At 37.0% G+C, this 26,280-nt stretch overlaps 1 protein-coding gene across 2 annotated transcripts in view; it reads right to left on the bottom strand.

Moving 5' to 3' along the window:
* Positions 1-4,139: 4,139 nt before the first annotated feature.
* Positions 4,140-26,280, bottom strand: part of atf6b (activating transcription factor 6 beta) — a 40,323-nt gene continuing 18,182 nt past the window's right edge. For both annotated transcript variants that reach the window (XM_055219932.2, XM_055219933.2), the window contains 10 exons: positions 25,304-25,467; positions 24,406-24,585; positions 24,230-24,312; positions 23,796-23,990; positions 17,166-17,273; positions 16,942-17,038; positions 16,235-16,305; positions 16,042-16,141; positions 9,841-9,925; positions 4,140-6,131 (listed from right to left, as the gene is read on the bottom strand). In XM_055219932.2, coding sequence (XP_055075907.2) covers positions 5,869-6,131; positions 9,841-9,925; positions 16,042-16,141; positions 16,235-16,305; positions 16,942-17,038; positions 17,166-17,273; positions 23,796-23,990; positions 24,230-24,312; positions 24,406-24,585; positions 25,304-25,467 — 1,346 coding nt within the window. In that variant the 3' untranslated portion in view covers positions 4,140-5,868. The remainder of the gene's footprint in view (positions 6,132-9,840; positions 9,926-16,041; positions 16,142-16,234; positions 16,306-16,941; positions 17,039-17,165; positions 17,274-23,795; positions 23,991-24,229; positions 24,313-24,405; positions 24,586-25,303; positions 25,468-26,280) is intronic.

Genomic DNA, 26,280 nt, shown 5'->3' with positions numbered 1-26,280 from the left:
ATATATATATATATATATATATATATATATATATATATATATATATATTTATATAGTGCAATGCATAAGTATAGAGCAACGTTGCCACCAATCGGGGGCGGACGAGATGCATTGTGCACTGCTTAGATGTGTGTGTGTGTGTGTGTGTGTCGAGACAGATCGCTGTGCGAAGCGAGCGGCCACACTCAACACACTTCGCTATACTCGGTCTGTCTCTATTGCTCTGCAGCTCGTGTGTAACGGATGCATTTAGTGAGCGGGGTTGAGCATTGTGCTTTGTGCATTGCGTTTCGATACGGATCGCTACTCAGTGCGAAGGATCAAACACGACATTATCCTCCCCCCTTTGTCTTTGCAGCGCGTGTTTAACGGGCACATTCAGAGTATGGCTGAGCGCTGCGCGCTGACTATCATCCGTAAGAGCTGTATATTGCTATATATGGGCCATTCTACCGAATTCGTGCAAATTGCTGTCCCGGAACCAAAAAACTAATTTAAAAAGCATTAATGTAGAAAAATGTTTGATAATAAAAAAATATAAGCAAATACCAATCAAAACCCAAAGTTATATTTGAGGTAGCGGCAGGCTTTATATATAAAATATCATCATTTATATGGTGCTTTCAATTGAGAGGTGGTTGTCCCAAACCCCAAGGTCTGAATTTCACCATAGGAAAAAAAATATGAAATAATTTTTGTAATTTTTTTTATCATTGTTTTAAGAAGTATCATTTTGAATACTTTTGTTAATTAAAACCAAAAATATATTTATTGAATATTTTCAGTAAAAAATCATGTAAAATCATGTAAAAAAACACTGTCCCGCATTTTCACGTCACTACCGAAACATTGCATAGTTTGGTCAATAATATAATAATGCTTTAAGCCACTCCCCTCCATTTTGAACCAGAAACTTTGTCTGTGTCTCTCTCCCTTGTGGTGACATGGTGATTAGATCAGTCCCATGGTTTTGAAGTAAATGTGATCAAAAGTTTGGAAATCAGTGTGTGACATTTATGAATGTCACTACCGATCACACGTTTTCAATGATTAATTAAGTTTTTTTTATTTTTTCTACTGGTCATTTAGGTTTTACTCATGTTTCAATGTTGAGAACTGTGCTAGTTAACTACGTACTGATTAGCATCTTAGCAGTAGGATCAAAGTTAGCTTAAATCGTCACTACCGAAACAGTCACAACCGAAACATTTGTTGACATTTCGGTTGTGACGTGATTGTTTCGGTAGTGACAAAATGACACTTATTTCTTTATTTTAATAAATAAATAGAAACTTTCAAGTGCACATATATTCTTTTTCAGTACAAATAATTTGTCAGTCATATTTCTGTAATGTTGTACGTGATTTGACTAGGACTACAAACTAAGATAAAATGAACTAGGCCAGATTAATTTAATTAATTCATACAGTAGCAGCTTGACTCATTATTGATATAAATGAAGGCTATATGATTCTACCTCTGGTCTCTAGGAAAACTTTCTGCGCTAATTTAGCGGGACTTTGACTGATTGCTTTATATAAATGACATAACAGATAGCACTTATCAGTATCATTGTAAATTGACATGTCATTGTTAAGTGTAGACAGGGCAGGCTCACACTAATAATGTAAATGTAAATATCTTTGGTTAATTTGTAGAGATAGCTACAGAGAGAGAGAGAGGAATCACCAACATGCATAGACGGAAAGATGAAAGTAAAGCGGACAGACTGAGAGAGCCTATTTACTTGAGCCGATACATCTTTTGCTCACTTAGTTTACTTGTAACATTTGGCATCATCGTGTCATTTTTATAAGTCTCAATTTAAAAAAGTAACATTTATTGAACTTAAAAAACTATATTTCTGTGTGTAAATAATGCTGAAAAAACTCTGTGAACACAGCAGCCACAAATCGGCCAATGCCAATACACATAAAACTTGCAAAAACCGGCCGATATATCGGTCTATCACTAGTTCTTTTATATGAAAATGTATTCAACCTACCTCAAATCAAATAAATAATTAAGTTTACTTCAAACTCCAAAAAGTCAAACTCAGCAACAAGAGAATCAGTTAAGGAGGTTTAGAGAAGTTAGAATGTGTAATGGAAAAACAGGCACACATGTGTACACCAACATTACAGATGGACATGGGTGCACACACACCAAATTCTGTAGTTTATACTGTGGGCTTGAAGTTTTATATGGACATACATTGTCATCTTTTTCTCAAGAGATGTGAAAATCAACACAGCATCTTGCATCCCTTCAAGGTCTGAACTATCCTCCATCTCTTCAGCGTAATTTCAGTGCAAAGTGCTTTTATGTGGTGTTGCATTAGATATTCTTTGTGCTGTATGTTTTGACTGCATAATGCCAACCATTTTTGACTAACTAATTACTTTTTTTTACACAAAATATGGACAATCCAATATGGTCGTCACTACCGAACATTTGATGTCACGACCGAAACAAATAATGTTCTGGAAAAATAAAATAGGTTTTGTTATCAGAAAAGATGACATAATTTTATTTAGTTAGATAAAAATTTAAACTAATGAATCCTTGAATTTGAAAACTGTATCAGTGCATGTATGGCAATTACAGAGAAATATTGCTTTCAAAATGCATTTAATTTGATGAACCACTCTTATAGTTTTGTTAAAATAATATTTCTAACCAATTTACCCATGACACTGTCTTTATAAAAATGTAAAAAATATATTTAGAAGGTTAATGTAAAGAAAATCAGAATAGGCTATTAAAAACCTAATTTTTATATCAAATGTTGTTGTGTTTCGGTAGTGACAAATTTTGGGAGAGAGAAAACATTTCGAAACTGTATAAAAACATGCTAGGAAACTAAAGTGTCCAATCAGTAGATTAATGTTCCTTAGATGTTCTACTATGTTTATGTCTACAAAGCTTGCAGGAAAAAAACACACTTTTTTCAAGAAGTTTTGAAGTGTCAATTTGCACCAATTCGGTAGAATGGCCCATATATGGTCTCTATTGGCACATAGTTGAAAGAGTGCAGAGGGAATGTCAATATACAGGGCACAGAAGTATGTTGTGCTGATTGGTAGCTCGCTGCCCGTCAGCGGCCATTGCACACAACATCTGAAAGCATTAAGCATAGCCAACACATATTCCTGTCGTCACCAGAAACAGATGGGGGGCGGAAATGTGTGTGTGGTGTGTGATGCGGTACCATCACTGATCATACGAAGAGCAATAAATGTAGCATGGATAACAGGCACAAGTATAACTCTCTGTATACGTAACGTGTCTTCTCGTATAATTTTTGCGGCAGCTTAGACACATTAATGGTGTATTGCTGCCCCCTCAGTACGTCCGAAGAATAGCAGGTCCGTGTATACATATGACGCTACACAAAATAGCTCGCGTAGTGACGTGGCCAAAACGTTACTGTGGAAGGCACGCGACATTCTCCTCAGTTTGACAGCATTGCCACCAACGGCGCTCTGGCGGCGGTGGTTTGCTACCGAGAACGCAGTTATTCGATATACCTCAGAGTCCATAAGATACACGGTCCTTCACTCGAGGAGCGAAGCTCAAAATCCTTGTAAAATTCTGCCGGAACGCGTGTAAGGGACGCGATCCTTGCGTCCCTCACAAGTGCGACGATCTACGGCGAGACGCTTCAGTCACGGTGAAGAGAAAGAATCTGAGTATTTTGCCGCCCAAACAGGCTACACAGTAGTGGAAGTCCAGCCCCTACAAGGCTGTCATGGACGGCATTGGCCAGAACACTGGCGTTGTTCAATAAAAGCTTCAGAAACCAGAAGAGGGAGGAGTTTCCCATAGCGTCAGCGGACGCAATGTCGGATGACCGCTCTCGAAAGGGAACCTTTCTAATCCAGATACATCTCTCTAGCAGTAATGTTTAATATATTAATTAGTATGCTTGTTGTGCCTCATGTGCAAGTTTGTTTCTGCAGCGTGAACATCACAGTTGATTACCAACATTCTGAATCCAACAATCAATTTACAATGTCGCTGTTTGTGGCATTTGTTGGATCAGCATTTGCAGAGTATAATCTTTAGAACTTATTTTTTCCTCGGTAAAAGTTCTTTATTTGGTTTTTTAGAAAGATGTCAACAATGGAGTTGCAAAAGACAGTATTATTTAGCTTTTTTTAATAAATCTGACAGTATGAGTTTGCAAGCAAATGACATATCTGAGTGTCTTTAAGCCACTCCATACATCCCAATAACAGGCTTAAATATTTTTTTAGAAAGGGGGGGGGGTAAGAAAAAGTTCAGTAATTACTACATAATGCATGTTCATAAAACAAAGTTGATATTTAACAAAGTTTTCATTTACTAGCAAAGACATTTGTTAAACATTTTACACAGACAATAGAAAGTGAAAAAAAAAATGATTTCATTGTAAAAGCTAATTTAAATAAAAAATAAAATAAAATAAAAAGCAGGTTTAAATTTATATTCACCAACGCTCTATCACAGAAGCATGTTGGCATCCTGGGAATGTTTCAGATAAACATGCCATCATCAGTTAATAGCTGCAGTGTTTGAAAAAAAACATGAAGATGGCATATGATTTAAAAAAAAAAAGTATAACTGAGAGAAACATACCACCATAACTTTACAAAAATCTACAAAAGGCTCAATTTACATCCATTAGGTCTTTATCCCTTTGTTTTTTTAAAGATGAAGGGCGAACACAGTTAATCAAAGAATTATTGGCAAGAGCAGCAACCTGGTAAGCAACTTGCAGCTATGTAAAAATTGTAACTCAGCCACAAATACAAATAGTTTTAGATTGGTATGCAGATCCATGAGGCTTACAAAAAACACACAAATAAATCATATATGGTAGGAATTATATGTGATGCAATAATTTAACCAGTATTGTTGCAAATGTTGACATCATATCTTCTATTTCTATTTTTACATTCAACTTACAATTATTACCTCTAAAGCCCCCCTGAGACCACTGAAAAAGTGAACTTGTAGTGGTTTGAGTCAGGTAGCAACACATTCAAGACAAACATTAAATCCTGCAAAACACACAAAAACATTACAAAAGACAGAATGTTCTAAAAATATGTCTTACAATTACATTATGTCCAGTCACAGGCTCCTTCACGCACACACGCTTCATACAGCCTTAAATCTAACCCTGAATATCAAACATGAGTTTGTGTGAAACTTTGTCATCAGCTTCAATGTCAACATAATTTCAAATTAAGAATAGAATACAAAATGTGCATCATAACTAAGGTCAATAAATTTATGAACATTTTGTGACTAAAAGTTTAATGTTTGCAAACAAGGAAATTTGAGAAAACAGTATGCATATAAACGACTGCCTATGATGGAGGAGAAAAACGTATATTTACATTTAAATGGACACACGTTTAATCACACACGTCTAGCTCAATATATATTTGTTAAATAATTTTAATAAAAATCCATAAAAAATACAACATATAAAAAAAGAACAGTAGATGATAAACTGCACACAGGAAAAAATTAACAACTATGCATCCCACCTTTAGAAAATGCTATACTAGCCACCTACGTGGAGTAGATTGTGTGATTGTTTTTTTTTTTGTTTTTTTGAGAAAAAAATGAAAATAATTGTATTTTTTTTGTAGTTGTATTGTCAAAATAATATTAGGTCTTTTGAACTTTCATGCGTATCTTGTTTGTGATCAGAATTCCACATTCAGACTCTTCTTCTGCTTTTTTTTGAGCATCCTAATTGTGATAATAAAGAATGTTCTAAACACGTAGCCCGGTACATGTATATAGGTTTTAGCAAAAAAAAAACCCAGTTTTTCTACTCTGACATTAAATTTCCTCTATTAGTTTCCACTCTCAAACGGATCCACCTTGACTAATTAAATAACCCATTGCCCTCCGCCTTGATGATGATGCCCCATTAACATGGGAATGGTGGTTTCTGCTGCGTATTGAGGTGTGGTTGCCATGGTGATGATGAGGGGGCGGGGATGAGGGAGGATCTCTAAGAGAGGGCGGGACTACAGAGGACTTGATTGGGATAATCCTGGTGTCCATGACCTCACAGTCCACCTGCATCATCATTTCATAGCCGCCCCGCGATGAGTTATAAACTGAATCTGCATAAAAACAATAATAAACAATCAAGGTAAGAAGTAAACATGATAAAGATCAAAAAGAAAACAAACATAAATAAAACTAAATTTAAACAAAAACCCCCATCATGCGGTGATTTCTGTGTTTGTCTCAGACATATTTATGAACATTATGTAAATAATGCGCATTAAGTAATTTTTAAGAGGCCGATTTTAAGCGCAACATTCCAGGTACATTCACCCTAATCCAGGCCCTGAACTGGCACCACTTGAAACCCCAGAAGAAATTAAAACTAGCAGCGGATTACGTCTCATTCATTTAAATGTCCAAAGTTTAATTAATAAAATCGATGCAGTCCGCATCTGGGCAAATTCGACAGATTGTGACTTAATGGTTCTGTCAGAAACGTGGCTGAAATCGTCAGTTACAAACAACATGATTCTAGCCGTATTCAAACAGCCAGCGATGTTATCGCTGTGTGTCGCCCATCACATTCAATGAGGCATTTCTAAATCTGCTTGTCATAAACAAATGAGTACCATCCACGCCAGTAACTGACGAGAGAAGGATGACGTGAACTCCACTGTTTGTCTCATTGGTAGTCGCTTCCGAAATTAGCTTGACGTTTGCATAAAGTTAAACTTTTCTTAACTTTCTCGCGTCGCTGGACACGCCCAACGGTCTCTTTCGCTCGTGCCGCCGGAAGTCGCCCGGTTTCCATTAAAATAAATGAGATCGCGTCGCTCTGCTACTGCTGGTCGCTGGCTGTCTGAATGGGGCATCATATTGATGGATATAATGTCTATAGGAAAGATCGCAATAAAAAAGGAGGGGGAGTTGCGATCTATATTAAAACAACTTTAAATTGCACCTGGATATATTCGATTAGTAAACCAAAGTGTTTTGAACTCTCCGTAATCAAGATATATCTTCCAAACAGTGTTGATTTTACAGTAATGGGATGTTACCGTCCACCATCGACACCTCATGAAGCTCTAACTCTGCTGGCGGATTATATAAAAATGTTTTTAGATAATGACTTTGTACTGCGGGGTAATTTGAACTGGGACTGGTTATCGAAATCGTCAAACTCATTTTAGAACATCTGTGATACATTGAACTTGTCGCAACTAATTAATTTTCCAACGCGATTGAATTTAAGGCAGATGGACAAGTCTACATTGCTTTATGTTATACTTACAAATTCTCCACATAAGTATTCCTTTAGTAATGATGTAAGTGATCATTGCACAGTGGCTTATGTTAGAAATTGTAAACTTCCTTAACACAAACCCAAATTTATTTTTAAAAGAAATTATAAACATTTAATGAACAAGATTTTTTACATGACCTATATAATAGTGATACATTTTATGTTTTTGAAATAGCGGATGTTGATCTGGCATGGGATTATTTTAAAACAATTTTTCTATCCCTGATGAAAAAGGCACAATACAGGGCATTAAGGAATAAATGTACTAAACTTATAAAAAATGCAAAAAGTGAGTATTATCTTCATATGATAAATATAAACTTAAATGATCCCAGTAAGTTTTGGAAGCAAATCAAATCAGTAACTGGGTCTGTATGGCCTACGATAGCTCCTGATTTATTAAGGGAAAAATGAAGAAATTAAAGGTAAACATAATGTAGCAGAAGCTTTATTACACATTTTACAAATGTAATTCCAATTACTTCTTTAGGTCTCCTTTTAGATTATATAAATAACTTAGTGGTTCCCCAAGATTGTAAAGGAAACTATTTTGAGTTTTCTATTATTTTACCATCTCAGGTTCATAAAGCTTTGTTAAATTTAGATTGCAGAAAGTCTGCTGGTACTGATAAGATTGAGCCTTATTTCTTAAAAATATCGGCAGACCTGGTACAAATTATATTATTACTGCAATGGACAAGCACAATTTGTGTGCCGCACTTTTTATTGATTTATCCAAAGCGTTTGATTCTGTGGATCATACTCTTCTTTTACAAAGGCATAAATGTGTTGGTTTCAATAATGCCGCTCTGAAGTGGTTCTTTAACTATTTGACTGGAAGAACACAGTGTGTGTCTATAGAAGATTATATTTCTACTACTTTAATAATGAAGACAGATTTTCCTCAAGGATAAATTTTGGGACCAATTTTATTTTCTATTTACATAAATGAACTTGGGTTGGAAGTTGAACTAGCAAATGTACACTTTTGCGCATATGATACTATTATATATACTGTACTTACATCATTAAAAGTAGCTGTGGATTCTCTACAGAATGTTTTTAATTTATTTCAGAGTAAATTTGAGGATTTAAAATCCATTCTGAACACTAAAAAGACTAAATACATGCTTTTCACACTGTCCAGATCATCATTTAAAGATTATATGATTAAGATTATGATTTGCTGACAAATATGTCTGCAAAAACTGTTGTGATATAAATCTTCTTATATAGGCCTATCCTAAAAAAGTTATAATCTTGATATTTCAAAAAGTCCAGTATTAGAGTCCAGTAGGTTGTTACAGTTAATATACAGTAACAGAAATATGATAATGCATATTAAAAACGTAAAGTTGTTCATTTGAAAGATTAATTGAAAACACAAGTAGTACGTAACACCACTATCTCACATTAAGTGCACTACATTTCTTCAGTCATGCATTCCTCAGTTGTGTGTGTGCGCGTTTAACCGCGTTTAAGGTTTTAGATGTCCCATTTGCAATCGCATAATTTATAAGAATAGCACAAAACGCGTCAAAGGAGATGCCTTGTGTGTTTGCAGATGCGTGTGGCCATATATATATATATATACACTATATATATAGTTTTAGAGAGAGCTATTGCAAATATCTATATTATGAGAAAAATAATGTGTTTTTTGAATTTTAAATCGAACAACATTATTGTGGCAGACCCCAACAATAAATATATAAACATTTTTGTGGTCAAATGTGGTCATGTCATGTGTGATAAATGTATGTGAAACACACACAATGCCTTTTTGACAGAGACCACCGTAAAACTCCAGCTGCTACAGCCAAGATACAACAATGGCCGACAATGCAAGTAGGGCATATTGTAACCAGTGCTGGGTGGGGTCTTTTCCTCCGATGACGTCATGAATGGGAAAATCTCAATCTGTGCGTTTCTCAACACAGGTTTTGAATTATGGAAATTATTTTAAAAAGGAGTGGGTGGATTTTTAGCAGGGGTGTTGCATTAAATCAAGAATTATCCTATGAACAGCAGTAAAATGCATAGAGAAATGTTATCAACATCATTAAGCGCACCACACGCCTACTAAACTGAAATAGTCATGTCTTTAAGACTGTAGCTGGACCATGAAAAAGCTATATTAAAAAGACAGTTAAACGAATGTCTTCCAGTAACAACCCAAAATGACAATAGCGCCATGAACCAAAATTCCACTCACAGAGAAAAAAACCTTGCTTTACTATTGCAAAATTATAAAGGTACGTAGTGCTGCTACGAATGTATGTCATGTACCATTCTAACACAATTTCTTGTTTTACTGTATAAAGAGCACTTATTTTAAGAAACAGCGGTTGGATATTAAAGCTAAACCGTTTGACTCCTTGGTAATGACACACAGCATGTAAAGTTTAATACAGTTCTTGGCCAGTAGAATACATAGTAAACACAAGTTTGGGGAAAAATAAAATAAAATGAAACAGTTGTAAAAAAAAAAGGGTCATTTTACAAACAATGAAACTCACCATTGATGGCCATGGCAGGCATGACCAGAGACATTTTGGGTCTACTTGTTTTATTGTGGCTGATGGCCGGTAACAGCAGATGATCCTAAAAAAGACAGAGGAAAGAACTGTAACCTAACAAATAAAACAGTTGCTTCCATGTAACGGGGTAATTATAATTGTGCATAGGTGCTACACATCAGTTTTTATATACAGTGGCAAAAAAAATATAAGAACCCCTAGGAATTAAGTGATTTGCCACAAAATGTAACCCGATCCCCATCCAGGTCACAACAACAGACAAACACAATGTGCATAAGCCGACAATGTATTTAAAACTTTATAAATGAAAATAACTAGCTTCTGATAGTCGCGTCCGCATTTAAGATGAGAGTGTACGAAGTTTGCGGACGATTATCTGCGTCCCGCCCTCCGCATTTGTCATACATCACTAAGAAAAGTGTGCACACTATGCTGATACTCTCTCATTAATACAAAGGAGTCTAAAGTGGCGGTGTTAACTTACTGGAAGCTAGTTATTTTCGTTTATAAAGTTTTAAATATGGATATTTCTTTGACAACACCATCAAGATTACTCTCAGAAGGCCTTCATTTATCCCCCTGGAGCCGTTTGGAATACTTTTGTGAAGGATAAATGCAAATTTTTTGAACTTGAAGGAGGTGGACCCCGTAACTTTACAATTTTACCAACTGAAAGATCAAAGACATTTTTTAAAATAAGTGAAAATGTGTTAGTCTGAAAAATTATGGAAATATGCATCTCGAACGGCTTGGGGGTGAGTAAATCATGCGTTTAATTAATTTTTGGGTGAACTATCCCTTTAAATTGGCAAAAGAGCACCTTGGCAAACCCAGTGCAACTGAGATAATATTTTATGGACTGATGAAACAAAAGTGGAATTGTCTGGGAAAAATACTGTGTTGGGATGGTGCTTATTGTTGGTAAGCTGTGCCCTTTTTGCACCAGTGAAGTATGGTGGAGGGAACATCATGATTTGTGGATGCTTTGCTGCCTAAGGGCCTGGACCACCTGCCATCATTGAGGGGAAAATAAATTCCCAAGTTTAACAAAATATCCTGCAGGATAATGCCAGGGTGGCTGTCAGACAGTGGAAGTGCAGTAAAAGTTGGTTGATGCAGCAGGACAAGGACCTTAAGCATCAAAGTAAATCCACCACAGACTAGCTTAAGAAAAACAACATGCGCCATTTGGAGTGGCCTAGTCATAGCCAGGCGCGGAGCTATGGGCGGGCCTGGGCGGGCCTGGGCCCGCCCACATTGACAGCGGGCCCCCCCCAAAAGAAATGTAAAAAATACTACTCTGTATAGTTAGACATGTATACTTCTTTATGTGGTGTATTTTATCTATTGCATGTTATGTTAAAAACAGTAAAATTATAAGTAAGCCTGATAACTAAAAACTATTATAAAGCAGTTGAATGTTGCGTTACATTATGGTTAATGAGAAAAATATTCCCGAGCAGCTTTCAGCCATGATCACTTTGAGACCTTTTTTGCAAGCAAGTGGAAAACGTATTTTGAATAACAACACGTTATAAATATGTGCTGCGCGCTTTCCTCTCAATAACATAAACACACAACAAATATGACAGCGGGGTAAAAAATAGAAAGAAAACATCTGATCACAGTGATGTTGTTTGATAGCCTATACCGAGAGCCATACCAGCTCTCTAACTCAGCACTATAAGTCACGCCACGTTTTTTGCTACACTTTATACAATATAGCCTATTGCTTTTAAGCAACAAATAGCCTATCATAACAACCTATAAACCTACTGTGTAATTGAGACATTAATTTAAGAACTGCATTAAAAGCAGAAAGACGTGTAGGCTGCGGAATTATAGTGGGTTCACTTCAATCCACACCACAGACGTTCTTGGTTTGCTTCTTATTTATTAAATCGAGGCAATTGTTTGATTAAACCTTGATTAATATTAAGATACAATTTATACAAAACGAAATTCACTTTAAAGAAAGTCTTTCAACAAAACAAACCTATGCAGGACTCGCAAAATTGCTACCCCGAAGTCCCGGGGCTATGGCGAATCTACCCGTTCTGTCGGGCTAAAAAAAATGATGCGCCCTGCCCGTCGGGCGGAGGAAAAAATATTGTAATGTGTTTGCATTCTTTCAGATTTAGTTAGGTAATTATATTGTATGTAATTCGGCGTCATCTTGTTAGTCATTAATATCCTCACTAACAAGTGAAACTGTCAGGAAATGAACGCATAATTAAACCCATTATTCCTTTCGTTCACGTCTGATTTGCGCGCTCCTCGGCTCCGCTCTTCACGAGTAGGCTTGCTCTTGTGCTCATCAAAAAGTATATTAAATGTTTATTTATTTGTCATTTAGTTTAACCTCAGATTCTAACATAATTCTAGCAATTCCCTTTTTCTTTCTTTATTTAGTAAGTTAACTTAAATATGTGAGAACGAAAATATATTTTTAGTGATTTGCATGAAGAGAATATGATGTTAGAAGCTTCATTTTAAGCATTTAGTAGCCGTATTTATTTAAACACTTTAATAGGCTATTTAAAAAAGTATAAGGTTTTTTGGGGTTCATTTATATTTCTTGTCACTGTGTGCAGGTTCTTTTTTGTAGGCTTTTTACCAAAAAGGCTTAATTAATGTCACGTTGCATTACAATTTAAAATATCAATAATGTCAAAAATGTGACGTGCAGTTCGGGTCTGTGTGTATGGTGTTTAAATTAGTGTTCTGAAGTCTTGACAAATTTTATAGACTTGTTATAGTTTCTTATTCAAAAGTGACACCCATAGATTCAGGCCCACCCGGACTTAATCCATGCCCACCCATATGTCACGTTCTGCATCCGCCACTGGTCATAGCCCAGACCTTAACCTGTGGAATGATCCCAAGAGAGCGGTTCACACTAGAAATCCTACAAATGTGTCTGAGTTGAAACGGTTTTGTAAAGAGGATTGGGTAAAAATTCCTTCTAAACAATGTGCAGGTCTGATTCAGAACTACTGAAAGCGCTTGCTTGAAGTATTTGCTGCCAAAGGAGGTTCAACAAGCTGTTAAATCCATGGGTTTACTTACATTTTTCTCCAGCACTGTGAACATTTAATTGGTGTTTACAAAAAAGACACAAGAAACTAGATTTATTTGTGTGTTGTCAGCTTATACACATTTTGCTTGTCCATTGCTGCGACCCAGTTGAGACCCAGTCACATTTTATGGCAAATCACAGTAGAAAACCAGTTTTTTCGTAGGGGTTCACATACATTTTCTTGCCACTGTATATTTCTGCATCGTCGTCCACATCGACATGCAATTACACATGCAGACCACTAGTAGGTAGTATCCACACGTGTAATGCATTATTGCGTAGACAGACACGTTGTTAAAATTTTGGCGAGGTGAGCGTCAGGCTACGCACAGCCTACTCACTACGCCTTATAACCAACGCACATCTATAAATTACACTTAGGGCTCTATCATACACCCGGCTCAATGCAGCGCAATGCGCAACGTAAGTGTCTTTCCCTAGTTTCCACCCTGCGCAATTATAATTTTCACGTTTAGCGGCACGTTGCTTAAATAGCAAATGCATTTGCGCCCCCTTTTGCGCCCATGGGCGTTCTGGTCTGAAAACGAGGTGTGTTCAGGCGCATTGTTGGCGCGTTGCTATTTTGAGGCAACTAAAATAGACTACGCCATTGACCAATATGTTTTTTGTTATTTAAAGTAACACTATGTAGTTTTTTTTTACCTTTAAATAAGGTCTCTAAAATTATTTCAGTGATAGAACAACTTTTAACTGGACAAATTGTACTGTTGCTGCAACCTGAGCAGCCTTCTAGCTGCTACAAGCACACTCTGAAAGTGGCGGTGGAGGGTAGGAAACACAGCCCGCCCCTTCCTGCAGAAGAGTGTCTGATACCAGGCACTAGGGGTGTAACGGTACGTGTATTCAAACCGGACCGTTTCGGTTCAGGGCTTTCGGCACGGTCCACACGTGCACCGAAAGGCCGAATGCATTTTGTGTGCGCCTGTGCGGAACATAATACGTGCGTTTCCGCACGAACATATTAAGTGGCGGAAGTCTCCGCGTTCAGCGCAAGTCTTCTGTCAAACATATAACATAATTCGGCCCGCAGAAAGATTTTTATTTACTTAGTTGTATATCCGTTTGATTATTGATTTAAACGTTTACGTGTCGTATCTAAAAGCGCATGTTAAACGCGTGTCAACGCGCTGCTTTGTTCTTTCAAGGGTGCGTGAGAGGATGCACGTCTTTCGTTGCTACGCATTCATGAGACGCGCTTTCTGTGACAGCGAGAATAAGGAATGCGTGATCAGATTTTTCATCTGCACATCACGTCAATCATATCATTGTGCCAATGCGATCAGCTGGTCGGGACAGAGAAGAGCTGTAACCCGGGCTTACTCAGCTGTCACTCAGCTGCGGAGGGGTTCGTTACAGCTTACATTGACGACACAAGCAAAGATTAGGAGAAACATGCAAAAGATCAAAGATGGCTAGGTATGCAACTCACTAATCTCAAAATGAGTGTATAATAAGTATATCATCATGTTGCTTGCTATGCAGTTACACATAGAGCAGTAATATTATTTTTATACAGAGATGGTACATAGCCAATTCAATTCTGTGAGTTAAACAATCCAAAATAAATCAAAACAGAAAATTTTTGGTGGCAAAAATGTAGGCTAATAGTTCATAAATGTATTCAGGAATTGAATTTGTTAGTTCAAGGTTTTAGTAGAAAAAGTTTAAGAGAAGGTTAAGAAAAGAGTTACCTTCTGTTATAAAATAATGTAAAAAAGAACTTTGCAGTAGTATTTTATTTATTATTTTTTCATTTTTATATATATTTTATGTGTTATATTTTAATAAAAAGTGTTTAAAAAAGTGTAAACAAATTGTAAAAAAAAGTTTATAGTAATAAACAACCTGCAGTTTAATGTTTGCATTTCTCCCTTACTGTACTGAAAATGAACCGAACCGTGGCTTCAAAACCGGGGTTCGCACCGAACCGTGATTTTTGCGTACCGTTACACCCCTACCAGGCACTGTTGCGCTTTTCAACCACATGGGGGAGCTGTAAGTCATTTTTACATGGAAACTACATAGTGTTGCTTTAAAGAGCACATTAGTAATATACGCCTATAAACGGGAGGACAACGCGGGTTTGCTTATCACATAGTACATGAATATGCAGCAGCACAAAAACGCTTTTAAATATGAAAGATTAAAGGATTGAATGTAAAAGATAATTATTGAGTCTCTTGGACATAAATGAGGACCAATTATGAGACGTTAGAAGGTGCAAAGAGCTGCTTCACCTGTAGCCTGGTAAGTACATAAATGCTTTGCTTTAAATAAATGCATCTGTTTTTACTTTTTTTTTTTTTTTTATGCTACCTCACAGATTTATTGTATATGATGACTCTGTACCTGTGGATATGGTGAGATGAGAGACATTTTTAAGTAATGCTTAAAAAAACTCTTTGCTTAAAAAAAACACTGTCCAAGTGCTGAAACGTGCGGAGAGCCGTTTGTAAATTCTGTTTGTTACAAATAAAGTATTTATAGAGTACAAACCTTATCTTACATACTTACGTAATTTCTTTTTTGATGATATTGGATAGCCATACATTTAAAGCAATTAAAAGCCTGCTTTTTTACTTCCATGACTAAAAGAAAACGATTTTTTAAAGGTTTTAATAAAAAAAAGAACTATTTCAATACAAGTGAAAAACAACACAATTATTTAACATTAATCTTAAACTGGGGATCTTCTTCCTCCGCTTAGTTTTTCAGTTTACAAAGTCCGTCATCTAAATAGGGATTAGACATAGCACCAGCGCAACTGGCTTTTAAAGGGGATGAGAGCTGAGACTATCATTGGTTTATTGCACGTTACGCCCAAAATACTCCTATTACAATAGGACCAAGCCTTTTCGACCATGCGCTCGGCGCACAAACCATTTTTCCCTTCGTTAAATTAGCAAAAGTGGATTCGGACACGCCCATTCAGACGTTGCGCTGTGGGCTTTAAGACAATGCGCTTAGACCGTTAAAATAGGGCCCTTAATGTTGTTAAACCTTTTACCATTTACATTTCTCTCCACACATTTAAAGCCCACAACACAGCAATATGTAACATACAGAACTTGTGCTCTTACCCGTCTAAATGAAACAACATAGAAAGTGTCCTCGCGCCGATCAATAGCATCAAGAAAATCACTGTAGCTGATCTCTGGTCCTGGCAACATCTGCAACTGACTGAGAGAACAAACAAGCAAAAAATCTCCATTAGTCATGCAATATTTCTTTAATATATTTCGTTCAAAGGCTGCTGGGACATGAATGTGTTACCTTTCAATTGAACGATGAGCTTGAATTGGAAGGTACCTGGAAATGTTTGTCTTCCTTTGCTGAGCTTTTTGCTGATAAAAATATAATTCAACAATAGGTGATGAGCATGACTGACCTGCACCTGCATTTTCCTTTTAACTTAAAAAAATAACATGTTTTAATATAAATCCTATATTAACCCATTTAACTGTCATTTTTACGTTACTATTTAACCGATAATAGGCAATTTTAAAACTTAAACAAACATGACAAACTATATATCATTGGAAAGCTCTAAGAGTGTAGTTTTTATAATTCATCACCATGAATAATAGTAGTGAGAGTAATTTAAAAAAATGTTACTGACCCCCAGGTGGGCCCATTCGTTATTATACATTTATCTTCAAACCTTTTTTTTAAGTGACATGTTGAAATGTCATTACAGTCATGACTTCAGGGTGCATGCATGGTTTTGTCACAACACCACCTAGTAGGTCTTGGAGATATGAAAAATTGCTATTTCTGTGTATATCTTTGGAAATTGGAGCTTGAGTTCCCAGGAAATAGTGAAGGCAAAAGCTAACAATTGTCCATAATAAATTAAAACTCTTGGAGAACTGTTTAAAATGAATCCACTTAAAGCAGTCTGAAAAGTTGTGTGCAAAGTTGTAATTTAAGCAAATAATCTAAAATTAAAGACAGTTTTGTTATAATTTGTTGTTTCACACCTGGGCTATTTTTGTCTTTTTCACAATCTTTGATTTTCCATCAGACTTTCGGTTGATTTGATGGCGATGGACCCATCCACGCAACTCATCTGCCAACCTAAAAAAATAACCACCCAGAATAAGCATAATGTTTATGTAAGCATCTTTCTGAAAAATCTATCTTATCAAGTGTAATCTATTCTAATAGAGATGGGAAATGCCATCAATGACATGCATATGCTGACCTGAGTGATTCAGAGCGATTAAACTGTCTGCAGTCAGATGATGACAAGTATCGATCTAAATCCTGCAGAAGCAAATCTTTTACCTCGGTGAACTCACCACTCTGATTCCTGTAAAAAGAACAAATGGTCATACAAGCTCATAGATGGGCAAGTTTACACTTGTTATTAAGATGTGTTTTCGTTGATGGGATCACAAGTAAACGAGAGAGACACATCACGTTTACACTTGGTATTTAAATCCGTTTCTTTTGTCCACTTTTGACTGCTTCTGTCCTGAATACTGTGAAAGGGTGGTCTATCGAGACTGTGGGCGAGTCTTTCTGCTGTCATTTAAACATGAGTGGAAGTAATGATGAGTTATAAGGACGCAAACTAATATTATGTCGGAATCCGCTGCTTGTGTTGTAAGTAAACATGCTGCAGACCTGCCAACCTTTGAAAACTTTGTTGAGTAGCAACTCAGGGGCTAATCACACCAAAAGCGCTTTAAACGCTTGGAAACGCAAGGCGCGACACACTGCCTTTTTAGAAAAAAGAGCAGTGTGACACGGCTTTTTATATTGCAGGCAACCACCGAGTCAGCTGTCTTGTCAATCAAATGTTGAAGCGTGAGCGCTCTTTTGCTGTTTACTGTCATATTAGCAGAAACTTTAAAAAGATGGCGCTTGCTCTGACCTTGTTTGAGGGTGAGAGGTGCACAAACACGCAGGAGAGAGTGAGCGAGTGGAGTCCGGTTCTTCAAAGCAACTGTATACTTCCCTCACCACAACGTAAGGCCCGCCTCTCCCCTCATTCGATTGGACAATGGAAAGACGCGAATGACGTCAGGCGCTTCTCCGGTCTCGGCGCTCCTTCAAAAATGCGTGCTGCGGTTGGCGGCAAAAAACACAAGCCGTTCGGCGCGCATAAACAGTGCGCAAACGCTCCCTGCCCATAGAATATCATTCAAAAAAAGGCGTCTGCAACTGCCATAAACGCTTTTGGTGTGATCAGCCCCTTACTGTAGCGGAGCAGCACGGCACGAGGTCGGGCACATTTGCTGATCAGTATTGATTGAGTTCACTCATCAAAACTTATTACAAAGCACATTGGCCCAAAAGTGCGTACACCAAATTTCCAGCGTACACCTGGCGTACACCCAAAACCACGGTGACTTTGAGATTTATCAATATGGACGTTGGCGTACGCAGGGCCGGATTAACAAATTCTGGGCCCCTGGGCACAAAGACATCATGGGCCCCTCCCACCCCTCTTCCTATCAACTCCAGAGGCGGACACTAGGCTACTAAGTTTACTTTTATGTAGAAAGTAAAAATACTTTAAGTATTCGTATTTTATCAGTGTTTTTCTTTGAAAACATACATTCCTAAGCATATTATCTTAATTTTTACTCCACTACATTTCATAATTTCAAGTTTTTGGTTTATATTTAATCTTTAAGTACATTAAACATCTAGGTTTTTTTTACTTTTACTCCAGAAAAGTAAAAGTACACAATATTTATGTAATTAGGTATTAAATCAATTTTAATATACAATATAAAAGGAATACACAGTATGATTCTATGCTTTAGAATGTACTTGTTCTGAGTTTGTTTTTTATTCTTTGTATTTGCGAAAACGATTCAAAAAAGTCTTAGGCAGGGGCGTTGCTAGACATAAAGCTCTACTGGGGCACAGGCCCCCCATTTTTTGCTGACTTTTTTTGAAAGCCTGCTGTGTGCAAGAAGTGTGCAACACTTCTATACAATGTCTTTTGCTTAACCCACTATTCTACAGTGCAACAGTTACTGCGAAAGATACATATATACAATTGTAATCTTCATCATACCTAACATTATTAACACGTTTGGAGACATAAATGGCATAGCATGTTTGGAAATAATGACAGCAGAGAAATATTTTCTACATTATACAATGATAGCAATTTTATCATTTTTTGACTGCTATACTAAATAATCTCAGTCATAGTTACTGCTAACTGTTATGCAAGTTAGTGTCCTAGAGTTAAATATTAGTAAACTAAATATTAAATTCATTTGAAAATACAGAACAGTATAACACATACATGTGTTGATTTTCTCAGCAACAATGCAATTCTGTAGACTTGACAAGAGGTTTTCCCGAGATATTTCTTCTAATGTTTGATACCTGACAGGGTGAGGATGTAGTTTGTCTTACCTCCCTTTAAACTCATAATCTCTCCTTTCTGCTTCCCTTTCCCTGCTTTGCACAAAACATTTCTGATGTACATCTACAGAAGCCAATAATGATCAAGTAATCAAAAAGATTATTATTATTAGAAACTTACTTTAGTCTCGTCATGTTTTCATAAGCTAACTCACTCGCGTGGCGCGTCATCTTTTGAAAGCGGTTGTGCGCTGATGAACGCAAAGACGCGCGCGGACATGGATATGTGCGTGCACGCGTCAATGCGCCTGCTTTGTCGCTTTTACAAGCGTAAATTGGGTAACTACATTTCATATAGACCTGTTTTTGCCGCGATTGTCTTTGCAAAGGATTGCACTAGTTAACTGCTAAAATTTAAACTTGAGATTTACACCGGTTGTGTTGAGCTGTTGGCACTAACCTCTGGGACCGTGTCGCATGTAGCACTGCTTGCTCCAGGTGGTGGCGAGAGACTCTCCGGCGGCTCGGGCTCGCAAGCGGGACTGGTGGTCTCACAGTCAGCCTCATTGCTAACATTAGCAACAGGTGCCTTCTCTAACGAGCAACTAGCAACCTCCTTTTTAAAAAAGCTGTCGATAGAAGGCACACTAAAAGAGCTGCTCCTCTAGCTTCTTTCTCCTTTTTTTGCTTTCGTTTAATGTTTCTGGTAGGAATGCATCAATCCATTATGTTTTCTGGTTTGCGGTCTAGCTACGTTTTTTTTTCTTAATTTTGTGAAGAATTGACTTTAAACCCGCCCTCCCATACCATTGTACCAATCGTAAAGGGCATGTCTTCTGGTAGAAAATATTCACACTATTTAATTGGTCAATTTGTCACGCTTATATAGTGAGTGTGTAAACATTGGATTGTTGACTTGCACATTCTAATTTATTTATGTGGCATAAATGCACATTACATCAAAATAAGTTTTTTGTACAAAATGGGTTTTTTGTATTTGATGTTGTTGTACAAAAAAAAGAAAAAAAAAATGTAAAAAATGCACGTTACATTACATGTCGTCGGGGGCCCCCTGGTGGCCGGAGGCCCCGGGGCAACTGCCCCATTTGCCCATATGGTAATCCGGCCATGGGCGTACGGCACGCTCAAGAGACTGTAAAAGTTAGCAAATATTCATCCTGGAATCTGAAGCGGCACATTGCAAGAAAGCACAAGGATGTGCTACGAAAACATGGTAATATTGCATCAAAAGGTAAGCTAGTTACATACAATTCGATGATAAATAAATAGCTACACATTAATAGGTAAGGTAAAATGCTTGTGTTGAATGGAGCCATAAATCCGATCATGATGACATGCGGACAAAATCATGGCCACAAATTATCTTTAATGCTACATTATGGACACTTCTTTTTCTTATTTAGTCTAAAGTATGGCCATAAATTTAGAATTCGTTCCCAATATTCAACAGTTTGTTCCTTGGAATTAATTATAATAATATTTCATAATTACTATTACAATTATTATTACTTCAAATTATGAATTAGCCTAGTAAAACATGTGGATGTCGTGGAAACAAATTGTTAATTTGAATTATATCTGGAGCTCCGTATCAAACTGGATCTAGCTAACAAACAACTGTATGTAAATACAGAACAACACACTACAAAAGTTACTACATCATTTTAAAATATTATTTGAAAAAAACTTAACCGAACCATTAAGCAGACATAGAATTTAGATGTAGACAACAGTAAATAATAATAATAATAATAAATAATCTTCTAAATATCAATAAGCGTAATTAATAATAATAAAAAATACAAATATTACAAATTGTCATGCAATTATTACTGTGTCTTTAATCCCACTCTTTAAACTCCCAAATAAAAATTTTTGTTTCTTTCCACTTCCCTGGTTTCTCTTCTTTGCCGTCTTTCGTGTGTTAATGTCGTAAAATGAGGGCGTGGGGGAGGTGGAGACTTGAATTTACATGGGCGTGTTATTCTAATGACGCGGCATTAATGAAGGGCAGGTATTGCTTACACCTGAATATCAATGGTACGTAAAACTTTATAAATCAGGCGGTGAGAGGAGTGTAAGCATAATCTTACGCCAACATATAAGCCCGTTTCTACGCAAGAATGATAAATGAGGGCCATTGTTCCCACTCACCACCATATCTAATTATTCAACATACAAGTAGACTATGAAGAACTCTTTTAATGAAAAGGCAATATAGTATGTCACAGTGGTGATAAACTTCAAAGACATTTGGCATAAGGTATCTAAAAATCCCCCCAAAAATGTCTCGTAAACAGAACTTGAACATTATTGAAAATTGTATTGGCAAATAAGAGCTATGGCATGTTTTAAAGGGATATTTCAGCCCAAAAACTTGTTGTTACAAACCTGTATAAATTTCTTTTTTCTGATGAACAAGAAGTAAGATATTTTGAGGAATGTTTGTAACCAAACAGATCATGAGCCCCATCCACTTCCATAGTAGGAAAAAACTACTACATACCATGGAAGTGAATTAGGCTCATGGATGGTTTGGTTCCAAACATTCCTCAAAATATCTTCCTCCGTTTTCATCAAAACAAAGACAGGTTTGTAAAAACATGAGGGTGAGTAAATAATGATAGAATTTTCAATTTTGCGTGAACTATCCCTTTAAATACATAGGGCATTTTAAATAACAAAGAATCAACAAATATCATTCTATATCCTTTTTGACAATTAACATTATATTGTATAAATAACAGAAAAGACAAAGGGCTTGTCTATGTCTTTCTACATAAGACGGAACATTGGGTCACGTAAGGATGGTTGTACTTTATTTTCTAGAAGTTTGCAGCAGGGCCATTGACATGAAGCTGTACTGGGGCACAGGCCTCCCACTACTATTTCTTTAACATACCTACCATAAACATTATTAATGTGTTTTAAAGCATAAATGGCATGTAAGCAGATTTGCATTCTACAGTACTGATGATAATGAGTCTTTTATAAGAATTTACAATAAAAATATTTGTCTGCTACCAAAATAAAGAGCATTATGTGCATGCTCGTTTGTGTAGAATATCTGCATAGTGTTTATGCCAACTATTTATGTAGTGTCCTAAAGTAGATCTAGTGAACTAAACAGCCATTTCATATCTGATGATAAAGAACAGTGTTGATTTTTTCAGCAATAATGCAATTCTCTAGACTTGACTATGGTTTTGACTGGCTGAGCATATAGTTCGTTTTACCTCCCTCATCATCTCTACTTTCTGCATCCATTTCCATGCTTTGCACAAAAAATCTGATGTCCATCTACAGAAGACAGGAACGATCGAATCAGAATAAGATTGATATTATTTTATTATTAAACTAGCTTTAGTTTCGTCATGTTTTTTTCATGTGCCGTCACATGGACTTTTGAGTGAGCGGCGGCTGCGTCCTACCAAAATAAACAAAGACGCACGCGGACATTGATTTGCCCACGCCAGTTTGTATGTTCCGTTAAAGTCAAATGCGACTGCAACGCGTTTACGTTTCATATAGCTCCTTTTTTTGCCGCGATTAGCAATGTAAATGAATATACTGGCAAATAAAGTAAAAACTTAAACTGGGCGTAAAACTTAAACTTGAGGCACAACAGATTTACACTTGAAGCGACGCCCCTGGTTGGCAAGCTTATTAAAATGGATGCAATTCACAATTCCTATACCCTGCCCATTTACCATTGAAACGGTGTTTAGAACCGTCCTCCCTTGTAAAACCACTCACAGTATGAAGATGGGCAGGGAGGGGTCCCCAGCTCTCCATTTGTAGATTTGAAGAGTTTAAAATTAGCGATATGATTGGTCAAAGTCTTCTTCTCCCAAAAGGTTGCTGATCGATGCAGTTACACCCATAGACGAGTTGCCTAGAGCGCAAAAGTTTAACTCAAAGCCATCAATTGCTTTTGCGTATTTTGATGTGACAAATCGTAGCAGCGTAGTTTGATGTCTAAATGCGTACCATCTACGCAAAATGTGTACGTGCATATGTTAGAGCTTTCTCTGAATTTTCAGCGCAATTGATTAAATAAGATCGCACAACTTTCACATGCTTGCAAAATGAAACTGCGGAGATCAGACTCTTTAGTTTTATCAATGAAAGGCTAAAAATAGATCTGTACACCGTGTTTTCGCGCCATAAGTAAAACATTGTGCTCAGTACCTCAGATTAGATGGGCAGAGAGAAGGCGGTCTCCTGTGGCAGTTCGAACACATTCAACCACATGTGCATTTACACTACAAAAGCAATCCGATCAAAAGTGTTTTCGACTACCTCTGAATGTGGTTAAAAGTGGACAAGCTCAAAACGTTTGAACACCGTTTACACCTGGCATTAATCTCGTCCACTTGTGATCCAATCGACAAAAACGCATTTTAATGCCAAGTGTAAAGTGCCTCAGTAATTGTTATACAGTAAGTGTGTGTGTGTTTGTGTGCATAGTCAATCTCACCTAAACTGATATGACACTTCAGACTCTTTTTCCAGTTCTTTCCTCCATCGATCTTCTCTGTCCAGCTTCTTCTCCGTTCTCTCACTCATTAGCTTAATGTTTGACCTCCGAGGTTTCTCAAATTCCAGCAAGTGTCTTCCTGTTAGTGGCACGCCTGCATCCTCTAAGCCAGCATCCAGAGTCCTGTCTTTGAGACTGTATGATATAGACATAAACAAAATGTCATCGCAAGCAGATGTAGACATTCTACAACAGTCATTTTTGAGCATGTATGCTGGTTAGCATTTAGAGGTGGAAAGGTGAGATAAATTTCTCTTAATGGTTTATTTAATTTGCTGTGGTGCTGTAGAATCAGTAGTGGCACAGAAAATACATTTGTGTACTTGTCAATATCTTATTAACATGTATAGTGTCTTTGCAGATGTAGTGTTTACCTGATGGGACTGAAGGTAAAGGTGATAAAGAAAAACAAAACCATGACACACACCGCTCTCTTATTGTTGCCAGATTCACCTGCCTGTCTCATAACACACAACATTACATATTGAGAGACAGTTTATAATTCACATATAAGTCACATGGGTGTGAAAAGGTAAACTGAGCTCTGGACCTCTTTCCCAGCAAGCCGCAACCGCAGGGCTTGATTTTCTTTGCGCAGCCTCTCGTTCTCTAGCTGAGCCTCTCTGAGCTGCGCCTCCAGGTTCTGCAGATACTCTTTCTTCTTCTTACGGCTCTGACAAGCTGATTCACGGTTCTTAATCATACGCTGCTGCCTCTTCAGAACCTTCATCTGAGAAAAAATGCATATGAAGAGTTTTGTTGCAAAACGAGATAAATCCATTTTTTTTACATTTTTGTCAAAACATGTTTTTTTATTATGTTATTATTTTGTTTTATGGTGCTACTTAGCTGTAAGTTATGAAGGTTTAAATCAAAACAAACCAACAGCAGTTCAACTGATATTAATTAAAATGCACAACCAAAAAAACAAGATTTCTGAAAAATTAAAAAAACGGAGTTATCTCGTTTTGCAACGAAACTCTTCATATAAGAAAGTTGTTTATATTCTATGCAATAACCTCATCTAATGATGGCCTGGTCCAAAATATTAAAATGACTGTATTTTAGCTTTAAACATTAAAATAATTGGTCATCATGGTTATAAAGCATTAGAGATCATATCAAGGCCAGCCAACTGATATCAATCTGTGGTTACTCTAGTAGTCCACAGGTCCACAACCACCGGGGGGCGACTCAGTACTGGGTTGTGGACAAGTTGCCACCTGGTCGCAAGAACATCCTGAAAAAATAGTCTAATCAGGTGTTTTGTCCTTTAATTAAGACCCAACTTCAAATAACATTGAACATAGTTAGATTTACCAGAGTTTAACTCTTTTCAGTACTCAGCAGAGTATTAAACAGCAGATAGAAATGCTTTAGCAGGTATTAATACAAGGATTATGTCAACAACATACATTAGAGAAGTGCACACAGAAAATCTAACTTACATCAATTTCATTGCAGCTGTTGCCAGGCAGGGTGGATGCAGGTATAATGGGTTTGCTCAGGGGTTGTGCCGAAGGGCTAGTGCAGTGAGAAATGCTACCAGGTAATGGCTCCATTTTAACAATAGCAGGTGAAGAACCCAAACACATCGACTGAGACAGAACCACTGCAGGAGACACAATAAAATTCATTAAAGGTGCATTATTGATGTAGCCTGGCTCCGCCCTCCTACGTTCTTCCGCTTAATTTTCATTTCGCTTCAGAAGAACGTCTGGGACTGCTGTGTAGAGTTTCATTTTCTCCGGCAAAAATCTGCAGTTTCAATCAGCGAACATCGGGGAGTGGCTAAGAACGCAGATGTTGAGGTCGTGCGCCAGACTGAGTGATATACGTCACGACCAAACGTTAGCGATTGGTTATGCCAGTTTCAACAGAGGACTTCAACAGAGGACCCTCCTTAACGGAAGTAACGCTTTGCAATGGAGCGTGGCCAGACTCTTTGTACAAATGAAATGAATGTACGAGAGTCTGGTTGCACCAGGCTATTATTGATGGGGATATAAACCAGGTCTTAGGTCTAGGAGTTTATTTTGAATAACTGCTGTTATCCTTTGAAATAAAAATAGGACCTGTTTAACTTGCACCACACAGAAATGTTGTGAATGAAAAGCTGCTGCTGAACCAGAATTTGAGAAGGGGGTCATATAGAGATTCACAGTCCTCTTCCTTTCTCCCTACACTTTAACAAAAATTTCTAATTTCTTAGGAATCAAATTTGACATATAACAGGTCATACTACCATTAAAGAGATAGTTCACCCAAAAATGAAAATTCATGAATTTTCTCATCCTCATGTTGTTCTAAACCTGTATGATTTTTTTTCTGATGAACACAAAAGAAGATATTTTGATAAATGATGGTAAGCACACAGCTGATTGTAACTATTGACTTCCATGGTATGAAAAAGAAATACAATGTA

This window comes from Misgurnus anguillicaudatus, chromosome 20 (genome assembly GCF_027580225.2).
Source record: "Misgurnus anguillicaudatus chromosome 20, ASM2758022v2, whole genome shotgun sequence".
In the NCBI taxonomy this organism is placed as follows: domain Eukaryota; kingdom Metazoa; phylum Chordata; class Actinopteri; order Cypriniformes; family Cobitidae; genus Misgurnus; species Misgurnus anguillicaudatus.
This window is presented reverse-complemented; position numbering and strand designations above follow the sequence as displayed.